At 30.5% G+C, this 13,347-nt stretch overlaps 1 protein-coding gene across 1 annotated transcript; it reads left to right on the top strand.

Annotated features, from left to right (window-relative positions):
• Positions 1 to 6,829: 6,829 nt before the first annotated feature.
• Bm6006 (Uncharacterized protein) lies at positions 6,830 to 11,727 on the top strand (the record flags this gene model as incomplete). The annotated part of the gene is made up of 4 exons (XM_001900136.2): positions 6,830 to 7,495; positions 10,501 to 10,647; positions 11,004 to 11,186; positions 11,389 to 11,727. The coding sequence occupies 4 exons, from the start codon at positions 6,830 to 6,832 to the stop codon at positions 11,725 to 11,727; spliced, it is 1,335 nt and encodes a 444-aa protein (XP_001900171.2).
• Between the last annotated feature and the right edge of the window lie 1,620 nt (positions 11,728 to 13,347).

The following is a 13,347-nucleotide window of genomic DNA, read 5'->3' as shown; positions in this document are numbered from 1 at the left end:
TAGTCCATCAATTTTCTAGACCTTCTGTGGATGGCATATTGAAATATTGAAGCGATGGTTAGTTTTTTATGAAATTAAAGAATGACAAATTTTCTAACTTTGCTATTTTTGTTAGGCTTGGTCGTAGGTATTTATAAGATTAAAATGTTTTAAATTCATCATTACAGTATTTCATTTGCTTTTTTTTTATTTTTTTATTTTTGGAAGAATGTGTATGGCTAAATTTTATGACAATGCAAACTTTTTTAGACAAATTCTTTTCAAATAATGCTACGTCAAAAATAATAAACATTCATTCCATCAAAAAAAATTTGCTTTTTGGATTTTTTTTTTTTTTTTTTGAATGAATTTTTATGCTAATAACTGCAAAAATATTAAAATTTTATAGCATATCATTAAAGTTTCCGAAATAATGTATAAACTACGAAAGGATTCAATAAAACTTTGTTAGTATTTTAACTTTTGAAATACTTTCTTAAATACTCTATTTGCTTAAAATTGCGTTGTTTTTGTTTTTGAACATTCCAAAATTCTTTAGAAACTCATCAATAGGAAATTTTGAAATTTATTAAAATTAATTTATGCTCAATTTAATAACTTTCTGCTTGAATCCTATAAATTAGTAAAATGTCACATTCCGCACAAAATATTCCACAGTCAAACAAAAATCTTTTGCTGATAGTACTGAGGCTAGTTATATCATACCTTTCAAGTAGATTAGCAGAACAGGTACAAAAAACTTCTGATTGCACAATAAAGAGAACCATATCTACTCACGTTTATTACGCAATTCCCGTGAAATCTACTATTTGAACTGCATCAAATGTTTGTTTTGGATATTAATGATCGAAGCGGTTGAATGATATTCGTTTTTGTTACGCATATTTTGGATTCACTCAGCTTCAACTTATCTTTAGCATATTCAATATGCCTATACGATCGGAAAAGAAAATTTGTAAACATTGCAGTATTTTAAAATATTTCGTGAGGAGATGCAGTGAATAAATTAATTATTAATTAATATTTTTTAATGAGAGCGAAATAATAAATTGTTGAAAGATATGCACTTCATGTTAATTCTTTGGTGCATACTTCCTTCTCAGAAAGGCATATTTTCTACTGCCATAGTTATAAACTTTTTTCTTTATTCAAAACAATGATTCAATTTTCTCCCAAAAAAAAACGATTACATAAAAATCTCTGAAAAGAAACTTTCTTTCCCTGATAATAATTTTTCTACCTCAATGATAAAATGACAATTTAATTGCTTTCTTCACAATTATTTACCTTCATATTTTTTATCCTAACCACCTGTAGATAAAATAAAAAAGCTCACTAAAAACTTTTGGGATTCTTGCTTTAAATCTCAGTGATATCAATCGAAATCAAATATTTTAAACTAAAAAATTTCTAGGATATTTTAAATTTTATGGTACTTTATTTAACCTTATGCATATAGTGTATCCGGAATTTTGCATGATCAGAGATGTTTGACTGAATGATGAAAAAATTCTTTTCCGTTTTAACTTTTTTCTTTCATCCCTTGGCTCTACTATTAAAAATCCAGTTTTAGAATCGAGAACAAAGATATTGTAAGCATTAGTAAATTTTAAATGGACATATTATTTTCCCATTTTTTTCTTGAAAACTTTTTTTTTCCAAAACACATTGAGAAAAAAATTTTTTTAAGTGTACTTTTTGACACTTAGCGCTGAAAAATCAAATTTTTTTAAATTTTAAATCTAAAAATGGAATCAAACTTGTCAGCTTTATAAATATTGGTCTGTTTATAATTCCCCCCAGATCTTTTCTTCCTCTTATTTCTCAGCAACACTTCTGATCAATCCTACGACTGTTCCCTCTCACTCAGTTGTATAGTTCTCATTTTCATTTTGTCAATTCAGAAATGCATCTGCTACCGATGTCATTTTATTGCCATCGGTTATCGCTTCTACAGCTGGTGTCCACCCTTATGACGTCATTTTATTCTGATGAAATAGACAGCTGCTAGTCGTTCAGCTATTATTACTATACAAGAAGAAGTATTTATTATAAACTTATTCGTAGCAATTTCTTATTTTTGCAGTTCAAAGTAGAACTCATCATCTTATGGTTGAAAAACTCTGAGCTTGTAAATAAAAAAACTTTGAGAATGCAATGAAGGAATTGTAATTTGTTCATGGTTTAAATAAAAAGTGGGGTTTTCTATTCATTTCTATTTATGATATTTGAAAAACGCATTTAATAATAATCATTCAATAATAACTTTTCTTGTGTTTTCAGTAATTCAAAATTAAATTAAATTTTGAAATAATTCGTTTTAATAGGTTCATTTTGTATGCAACAAAAGTAAACATCTGCTTTGTTGGCTAAGCAATTCCTTTTACTAGAGAAGTCCATTTATGAAAAATTGCTATGGCAAATGTTTATCATTTGATTACTTAAAACTTTTTAGAAAATTTTCAATAAAGACAAGAATTTGACAAAAAGAAAAAAAAGAATAAAATGTGTATTATCTTCTAAATAAAATGACGAAATAATAAAATAAGACAGAAAAACAAAAATGAAGAGTTGAAGATTAGCAATGTTTTAATATGTTTAATTCTTGTCATTTCGGGTTTCTTATGAATCTCTCTGATAATAAGTAGATTCGTTGCCATAGTGTTTCAGCAGCGGTCATTCCCTCTTTACTTTTTTGTTCATCCATTTATTTACTCGTTGTTTGTCGGTTTGCCTTTGCTTTTGGCAATTTCAAAAAAAAAGCGATCACTTATTGGCTTAACAGGCGCTGATTGCACACAGATATTACACAAACAAAGTTTCACCACCGTCTCCGCTTGGTACCATTTTATGACACATTAGAAGAGGCAATAATCCATTTGAATCTACGTTGACCTTCTGATGATTAGCTCACCAAAAGAAAACAGCCAGGCAGATGAATATTGTAAGAGTTGCGAGTGACAGAAGGAATAAAGAAGGGTCTAATGTCCTTCCGATCTACCTCTCTCAAGTGAACCCTCTCTAGCAACGAAGCTGGGCCAAATCGTACATTCAGTGGAAGATGTCTGCTGGTTTCCTGCCTGCCCGCATTTCGAGATGTAATTGACATCTGACCAATTTTCTGTATTCTAAAGCATTAATGGCTTTTATAATCCTTCAAACCTTTAAATTTGCAATTTCCAAAGCATTTATCTTTCTTACTCTCTTTCCATTTTTTACTATTTTAAAAATCAAAAACAGATCAAATGAATCAAATCATTTGACTGGATACTTTCCCTAACTGTTCTTGTATAATTCAATCTAAAATAGTTAGTGAAAAATGGAAAGGGAGTGAGAAAGAATAAATGCTTTAGAAATTGCAAAATCTATCCCTTCTTGAATTTCAGAAAAAAACTAATACTGATTTTATTTTTATTAGCAGTAATTACAAATACTATTTTGACGTCTTCATTGGATATTTCAATTTCGTTAAAAGAATACTGAGACTATCACAGGTTAAAGGTTACCTAATGATTGCTTTCATTTCCTTCCCTCTATCAGTTCAATGATGCTGAAAACTGATATTTTCTTACTGCTCAAATCTCTATTAATGCTTTCATTGCTTGCATATTTTCTGTCTACATTAATTGCAATAATGTTGAAATGAAATTGTTTGCAAGCACTGCACAATTATCATCTGTCGTATCATTCATTTGCGACACTTCATTTCCAGCATGTGATTTGATTCAAATCAGTCTATTTCAGCTATCTCTGTGATATTGTTAAACCTAATTTATTATCAAAAAAAGAAAAAAAATTCTTTGAGAACGTGTTTTTGCAGTTATTCGTAGTATTATCCACGTTTAAATTAATTGTGACATTATTCACATGGATGAATTACTTATTTATTTCCATCTAATAGCTCGTCTAATTCTCGTGTTTCAAAGTCTTTATCAATGTTTTGCTAACAATACTGGTTAAAAAATCTACTCAGGGAAAGTTATTGTTGAAGAGAAGAGAATTTAGAAAGCTAAGTTTAACTTTCGTCTGTGAATATTTGCTGTCATTATGAATATGCAAACATCAAAGTGTAAATAAATTTCCTAACAGATTAGATTAGTAATACAAAAAGTCAATCACTAGGATCCGATGAAAAATACTATCCATCAATTCATTGGCTAATTAAACGCTTATTAAATTGAACAGAATTACTTTTTTTCTCTTTACCCCTGGAAAAGTAATTTTAAAACAATAAAAATATGAATTGTTTAAATGACTAATTTGATTTTAAACGCCTCACTGAAGTCTGTTATTTATTACATATGTTCGTTTCATATTGCAAACAAAAAAATGTACTCTGCAAGAAAAAATATAGAAAGAATTTAGGATAAAAAAAAAAATTAATTTAATTTAGTGGTTGCTAGTAGTGATGCAAAAAAAAAAAAGTTGATTAAATTGATCCATTTGTCAGAATTAATTCATTTACAAGACAGGAGAACAGATAAACATGCATGCATGCAACGGTTGCAGGAGGGTTGACAAACATCAATATAAATTCGCCTTGGATATCAGGTTTTTCAACGTAGTAGTCCATCGAGAAATACAATGAATGAACTATTTGTCGAAACCCTCTTGAAATTTCCCCTTTCTTTGATGAGTAAACCCGTTTGGTGATAAATAAATCTCCTGCTCTCACCAAATGTCCTTTATTTTGCTCTTCGTCTATCTTTTACTCCAATCTTTATAATTGAAAGCGCATTTTAATATGATGAAATTCTTTTTCATACATTTGACGATTAATAATGATAAGCTGATAAATGCTTATCACACACGATATTTCTTTCCTTCCCTCTCTTTGTTCTTTCTTCATTCGTGGAAAAATAATTATTGAGCGTTGCAATCATTAAGCAAATGTCAACAGATAGTTGTCAGTGATAAATAAACGGATAAAATTAGTGGAATTCGAAATTAGTTTGGTTCTCCGAGTACGTAACCGAGTACGTAAACCGTAATCTTTTATCAAATTTTTAAAATAATGTGAATGATAAGTAAAAAGCTTTTTGAAGTGTGAAATATTCGAAAGATACGAAAAGGGAAGGTAGAATGAAGGATGGGAGAAATTAAATAACATTTATCATTTTTGTTCGTACCATATCAGTCGTCATCAGATCACCTAAATTTCATTTTCTTAATTTGACCAGAAAACACACATATTTCTATTAAATGTTGCGCTTTTCAATTTACATCCATCTTTGCTAATTTCAATTTTTACGACTTACGTCACATTACATCACATCATGCATTAATTATGCTTTCAACTATCTTAAATTTTCAATTCGTTATGCTTAGCTTTTAGATAATAAGTCATAATGAACATTTCCAAATTTTTTGAAAGGAGAAATCATAAAATTGGGATATAAAATAGAACTTTCTTCCATTTGCACAACTAAAAGCTAAAAGTATATATTAAATAAAAGGTACAAAGTAAGCAAAGAATACAATTCTGATTGATCAAAAGCTGACACCGATTAATAGCAAATTAAATTTTCCTTTATTCCAACTTAAAATTACATAATGGAAAAAATTGAATTATTAATTTTTTTTCTAATTCTTAAGACTTCATAGGATAGCAAATTTATTCTAGAGCAGTTATTTCTTCCATTTTTTCTCATTTCTTTTTCCTGTCAACCTTTCCTCATTTCTGATCCTTTTTTATCGCATTTACTTAAATTTTTATTTCTTTATCAGCTGTTCAAGAAATGTGGAATCACGAGGGAAAAGGAATTTCTTATTAAGTTTACGAGCCGATTGTTCTATCGCTCCTTATCAATCTCCTCATTAGATCTTTAAAATTTGAAAAATAACGGGGCTGCTGCTTAATCTAAATATATATTTGAAAATTAATCCACTTTTGAGTATCGGTCAAAAAAAAGTGAATGAAATGAAATATTCAAGCTTTATGAGAGGAAAAATTCAACAATGAATGAAACAGTGACCTGACTTACCCTCTACTACCGCTTGAAATAGCTAATTTCTTTACGGGTTTTCCTTTTCCAATCAACGTGACATTGTCTGGGAATTTATAAGTAATCTAATGCGTCTTAGTAGTGAGAATAAGAATTTGCAAAACAACAAATGATTTCAATCTCCGATAGTAACAATAAAATGCATACTGATGTGACATCTTATGCTGGCAATTGATCCGATAAAGCAGCTTATTGAACTTCCACAAATATATTGAATCGGACATTTCGAGATATTTTCTACTGCATGTTAAAATGTTGCATAAATATCACACGGTTGCTCTAGTGCTTACAGAAATTGAACTCAATAAAGAATTCATTTTTCTTGCCATCATTCCGGTTTTAACATGCAACGATAAATGCTTTCTTATCGTCTCGCTGAGTTGCCATCGCTCTCTAAGAGCATTGTCTAAAAGCATTGAGATCACTATGAAAATTTAATTGCTTTTTGAAGTCTGTTAGAATAAAAACAGAAATGAAAACGTAAATTTCAAAAAACGGAATATCGCGTGGATGTTCACCAATCTAAGCTGAAAACTTTACGATTACTGAAATCATTTTTTTTATACGTTCAATTTCTTGAACAACATTTATATTCTGTCCTCTTTGGACCTTACTTTCACAGAGATATGAACTCCTCCCCTTTAGTAAATGTGAATGGCTTTCATAGAATTTGATATCATATTCATGTTGAAAATAGCTATTCCTATTGTTATGCTGTTTTTGTAACATTTCGCAACTGCTTGCTTTTTGCGACGGATTTTAATTGAGGAAGGAATGACTCGTAAAAAATGTAAATGCTGCTACTAAATTGCAGGTCAAAATAAATGGACGATAATTTGGCGGATTACCGGCGATTCTGTGCTAATCGTTTAAAGCGATTGGAACGCTGTAAAAAAACGAAAAGTTTTTGCAATTTGGACGACGAAGTTCCTTACCCATTTGCCAGCTCCGGTTTTGATTTTATGCTAAGGGAATCGGAAATTTCTGCGTCTCACGGTGGTAACATAACGTTTTCTAGATGCTCTGAAAATACTGTCCTTTCTTCTGTCAAATCAGAGACAATCCCCTTTTGTTTAGGAACAAACACGTTTTGTTCTGAGTCAAAGACTGCTCCTATGACAAATTCCCCTCGTTTCGGGTCTAAGGGAGCTTTTTCCATCAATGTTACCTCCTCCACAACTGAAGCAAATCCAACAAAACATTTATCAGTTGCTGATTCATACCGGAAAGGCACACCGGTAACACCTAACTTTGTGCAGACTGATAACAGCAATAACAATAATGGTTATTTGCCTCCACCTGCATGCTTATCACCATACTCCTCCTTAACTATTACCTTGTCAACTGTATCATCACAATCCTCAATATTGTCAACAAAGAAGCCTGAATCAGTGACAAAGACCACGATAACAAGCGTTAATAATAGCGCTGATTGTAATGATTCTAATCGAAGAGCACAAAGGAATTTCGATCTTTTGCGCGAAAAAATGGTAAGATTTGCAGTGTTTCACATGATTTCAAGCGTCTTTTGAATTCTGTTACTTCTATCAAGCAATAGACTAAGCATATTTCCTATTTTTATGCTTGCACAGACATAAGGATTTTAAGTAGCCAAAGTATTAGTGAACTAATTGTTGCTAATTACAATGCTTTTTGCGCTGATCACTAATAGTAATAAAACACCGAAATACGGAGTCTTATGTGTATTTAAAAATGAAACGAGATTCATTAAAATAGCTCCTAAACATTACACATCGGTACAATGTTTTCCTTGAAGAAATGAGACTTTTCAGTTTTCATTTAATATAACATATTGGTGTCTATTCAATATTTTATAATAATGTTTTCTTGACATTATTTTTTCTATTTAACCCAAGTTTCGTTGAGAAAGTTTCCCAGCTATTAATTATCAGATCTACATTAAAAACTGCTTGATTTCAATTTTTTTTGGCAAAATCCTGGAATTCTTTTAATTTTAAAAAATCAACACTTCTTGTCCACTAAAGAATATTAAAAAATTGTAAGTTGGATGAAGAAATAATGGAAAACAACAGTTTGATGAATTTTCCATGTATTGCAAATTACTAAAACTTATTAGTTTGTGTTATATTTAACGAAAAAATAAGACAATTCATCCAAAATAATTAATGAAGACAAAGAGCAAAAAATGCCCACTGAATGTGTTGGAATTTGCTTGGCGGTAGTTCTTGTGCAGGGCAAATTTGAAATTTACAAAAAGGATTAATTAACTTGAAATGTGTAAGTGGAAGTGACAAATTTGTCTACAAAATACAACTATTTGCTGTTGACAAATTAGTTTATTCAAACTCAATGCTTCACTGTTTTCCTTATTTCTTTATTGATGACAACTGCGCAAATTTTGGAACTTTAGCAAATGAATGGCCGTTTTAATTTGTTGAAATACTGTAAACGATTTTAAGTCGAAAAAAAAACATAAAACCGTTCATTTATACATCAGAATATTTACTTTATATAATTTGTGGTATGTATGCTATCTTCTCACAAGGGTAATAATTTTTGGAAATGTGTCGGTACTCATCAACATAATTAACACCGTTCTGCTCTGTTCAGCAATGTTTATAATTATCAGTTGTTCAACATGGGTGATAACATATTCTGAACAAACATTAACCGCCCGTTCAAGGTTATCTGTCACTGTCATTATTATCATAGTTAACCCATACGAAATGAAATGGGTAATTAACGCTGGAAGATTTTTTGATAGCTTCTGGCAGATGGAATAATGTGCTGATCGGTTGTTGGACTATAAATAATTGGTCACTAACTGCTCGTTCTTACGAACAACACGGAAGCAGCTTAACTGATTAGATATTTCATGCTCAGTTTCCGTCTAAGTAATACAGAAGATAAAGAGTAATGTATTCAATAGGCTCATTCCTTAAGTACTAATTTGCCACGGAATTTGTTTTAAAAAATAAGATTTCGTAAAAAGACAAGATTTCTGCAAAAGTCTGACATTAAAATGAAGTACTTTTGGCGCTTGAAAATATGGAAATCCAATTTTTATAGAAAGATTTGGCATGGATTTTGAAATATTAGTTTTGATTTAATAATTATAGTTGCTACTTCACTGATTTTTGTAGAAGTCTCCTGATTTTTCCAGAAAGGGAAATTTTCTAGTCCACTATATCATTTTTTTATCAAATCAAATGACCACCACAAATCAATGATCAACAAGAAGAGAAAGACTCATGACCTTCTTTGGACATTTATCAGTTAGTCCTTTGAAAAAGTGCATGGTACCAACAATAAGGTTAGATGATAAAATAACTAAAACATTCAAGTGTGGAATATAATTTTTCATTTTTTTCCCTTTGCTTCCTTCGTAGTCTTTCTCCTGTAATCTAATCTACACTTCAAAGATTCTTTGGCCATTTGAACAGAGCCCAATAAACTATTCCTTTGCCCAAACTGTCTTGCAAGCATAACAGAAATGACAATAGCACAGCAATAACTCTAAATTTATTTAACCTTCTACAGCAAATGAGCACATCGCACATTTATTGAATTTCGATTATGTCGCTGAGGCAATATTAAAACATGTACTATTACAAGTGCTGAGGCATGTTGTCACAGATATCAGTTGTTGTCCTCCATTTCCGGTATTATTACTAGCAGAAGCAAACATACACTCACTGTTTTCAAACGTCAACATTAAAAAGACTAACTTAGAGTTTGTCACCTCCTTGTTACCATTCATTCCTGTTTACTGATCTCATTCTCTATTACTATTAAAACATATCTATAACTCATACACAATTTAAATGACATTGGCTTGAGGCTGAAAAGAACTTTCCTTTAATCTGTCTCTGCTTTCTTCGTCAATTGTCCTCTTGTCATGTATTGATAATAGTAGGAATTATAGGGATTAACAAATATGCAAATAGGAAATGTTCCGTTTCAGTGAATTCAAAAAGGTCACAAACATAGCATAGTACAATTTAATATTCGTAGCAAGAATTGAACACAAGAATAAAGTAGGAGGGATAGATGAATTAAATTGAAGCGCATAGAATAATGCTAGTTAAATTATTCATTCATATGGGGAATTGAACAGATTTTGGATTGAGAAATTTTTTGAGGAAAAAATCTTCCCCGCCTGTAATTTCGAGCATGAAATAAATTAGAATTTTGGTCTATATAGTTCATTTCTAATCTTAACTTATATTTGATAGTGAACATAAATGATATAATGAATGACGTAAAAAAATATTAAGAACAGTAATTGAGTTCAGTGGAACACATAAATTTAATGCTACCACTGTACTGCTGATAGAGTAGAACACAATGATGAGTGCATGTTAGCATGCATCTTGCAACGCATTTCTGCCATTCCTATTTAAAGAAGACTTGCAAGAGTTGGACGTAACACAAAATGGGACAAGACCTGATGCAAATTGAGTAATTAAGTTGCCACTGATGATACCTGTTAATATTATCTTAATTGCTGCAGATCTCGCTGATGGAAAATGACGTCCGATTGCTGCAACAGTTATTAGCACTTGGAGATTCCATCCAGGAATTGAAATCCAAAAGTCAAGCTCATCACTGTAGCCAATTATCCCTGAATTCGTTAGAGGAGGAAATTGATGACGATGAGGTTAGCAATAAATACACAAATTAAATGCCACATTTCTTTTTAAAAAAGCCAAGCTATCGTTTTTTTCATTTCTTTCCAAAATTATTTTCTTAATCAGCTGACAATTAAATGAAATAAGCAAAGAGGAAAGAGCAATAGGCACGAAAGCATTAGAAGCCTTTCCAAAATAAGCCTTGCTAATGATCATAGGCATGAATTCACTAGCTAATGATGTCATTGTGAAAAAAAAAATTCATCAAATGTTTCGACATGTGAAGATTTTTGAATTAAGAATGACACTTTTAATGAATTCACCTTCAGGTGCTTATATAAGCATTTTCGTTCCAAAGTGATTGGTTCATCTTTTTGAAGTTTAGGAGTGGTGGTCCGATAATAAGACGAAAACATTCAATAAGTCAATATCAGCAGTTACTAATTTGTATGTGGATGATGAGCCGAAGGAAAATCAAAACAAGCAGTACTTTTCTCGCAAGAATTCTGTCCTTCGCATACCAATTCCGCCAAGAAGTTGTAATCGAATGTCAACAAATGAAAAATTGGTATCATTTTATGAGCTTTCTAATGGTCTTTTTTTTAGATAGTTGCGAATTTCTTTAGATTTTTCTATTTCCAAATAAATCTGAAGGGAATCTAAAAGAAATCACACTTCCTAGATCACTTTGGTTTTATACAGTTTTTTCATGTCTCTTTTTTCAATTTTCATGACTAAAAAAAAAAAATTTATTGTTTCATAATTGCTAGCATCGTCGATTGTCACAATTGTCACAACGTTGCCAGCAGTTACATCATCAAGAGCAGCGGCAGCATCAGCAGGAATTAGTCAAGGAAAATTCATCGCAGACTGATGGTAATATCATTTCAACAAGAGATTTATTACCGCTCATTGCTGTGACGTGTCCTTCTTCATGCCAAACTCAATCAATTCCACTACATGTCCCATCAGCAACAATAAAACAAACATTTGACACCACAGATACTCGCATATCTAATGGTAGCATCGATAGCGGTATTCGAGATGGAAGTTGTAGCAGTTCTTCTGCTGGTAGTTTAAGTCCATTCTTAAAAAATGAGAAATGTTAATAATTTGTTCGTCTACTTATAAATAAGTTTTAGAAATTTAATACTTGTCATTATTAAATTCTTAAAATCCTTCAAAAGCGCGAAAATCGCTTTTAGAAATGAAACTAGCTGAGAAAGTAAATTATCTAAATTAACATCAGTGCATTGTCACAATCAAAAATGGAACAAAGCTTTCATCCAATTTCTTCCTATAATACTCTCATAAGAAGTAACTCAGAATTCAAAATGAGTATACACTTTCTAAAATAAAGTATGTACATAGATCTTGAGAAATAAAAATCTGTGAATAGAATAAGGATTGTAATAGTTTAATCAGATTACCTACCATTAATTCTATAATCATTGATCCTAGATATTTGCTTAAACTTGTCATTGAAATATGTATTTATTAATAGTTGTGAAATAATTGTTTTTACTATGTTTTCCTATTTACAGAGTTTAGGTATTAATTTCTTTCGAAAGGACTTTTTAAAAACTCATGTAAAAGGTGATTTAACAGCAATATTTATTCTGATTGTTTTAAAAGATTAATTTTCCAACTGTAACTAGGAAATTGTTATTGTCTGATAAGGAAAATGTTAATTTGATAAGAACATTCTGAATATTCCTAACTGTGTTAAATTGTTCACACGTGAACTAAGTAAAAGATTTGAGTTTAATTTATTGCACACATAAATAAGAATGTCTTGGATTTTATCAAAACAGTTAATTTCAATTGCAGGAAATTTCAATTAAAAAAATCATTTCATCAAAGGTAATCAAAAAACCAATTCAGCTAAAATTCTATATAATATCAGAATTGATTGATTGATTGATTGATTGATTGATTGACTGATTTAAATAGCAAGTTGATGCAAGTCGATTCAACTTAAATAAAGCAATAAACTACATACAATCGGATTGATGAGTAATATTGCTTTTTTTAAATTTACTTATCAATCATTTGAACTAAATGTCTCTTTCTAATTCTATCGAAATATAATTCTTCTCTAACTATAATATTCTGATCCATTTGTGATTCCAATAGAGTAATTGATATTCATGCAAATAATATCATGATTCTGGACAAAATATACTCTACAAATTTTATTTAGAAGTATGATTTTATCTGAAGTTATAATCAGTTTATCACATAATTATAAAATGATTAAGCAGCGATCAGACGTTTGTCATTTCGTTCATACTTTCAAGAATGATTGTTTGCATCTTTTATTAACGATATATGGAAAATGTTGTTTGTTGCTGTTTAATAAATCAGAAACTATGAAGTGATAACTTTTCCGATAAAAGAAAAAAAACCGAACCTGTTGTTGTTGTAATTATGTGTTAACCGGATACTTGTGATACAGGATAGCAGATCGTATACCCGAAAGGAAAAAAACTACTGGTTGCATTAATGCTGTTATCCTCAGAAATCAATGCCGACTACTAGCTATTAATTATTTGATTATCATTTGACTGCTAATTACTTTTAAAGTTCATAACCAACTGCTATACAATTCCAGAAGAATTCAATCCAAACAACATACAATCATTTTTTCTGCCTTAACAATTATTTATTCCTTTCATCGACATGTGTTCTGACTAATTTCTGCTTCAAAACAACCCGCTCATTCACAA

This window comes from Brugia malayi (assembly GCF_000002995.4).
Source record: "Brugia malayi strain FR3 genome assembly, contig: Bm_v4_Chr2_contig_001, whole genome shotgun sequence".
In the NCBI taxonomy this organism is placed as follows: domain Eukaryota; kingdom Metazoa; phylum Nematoda; class Chromadorea; order Rhabditida; family Onchocercidae; genus Brugia; species Brugia malayi.
Note: the sequence above shows the minus strand (reverse complement) of the source record. Positions and strands in the feature narration are given on the sequence as shown.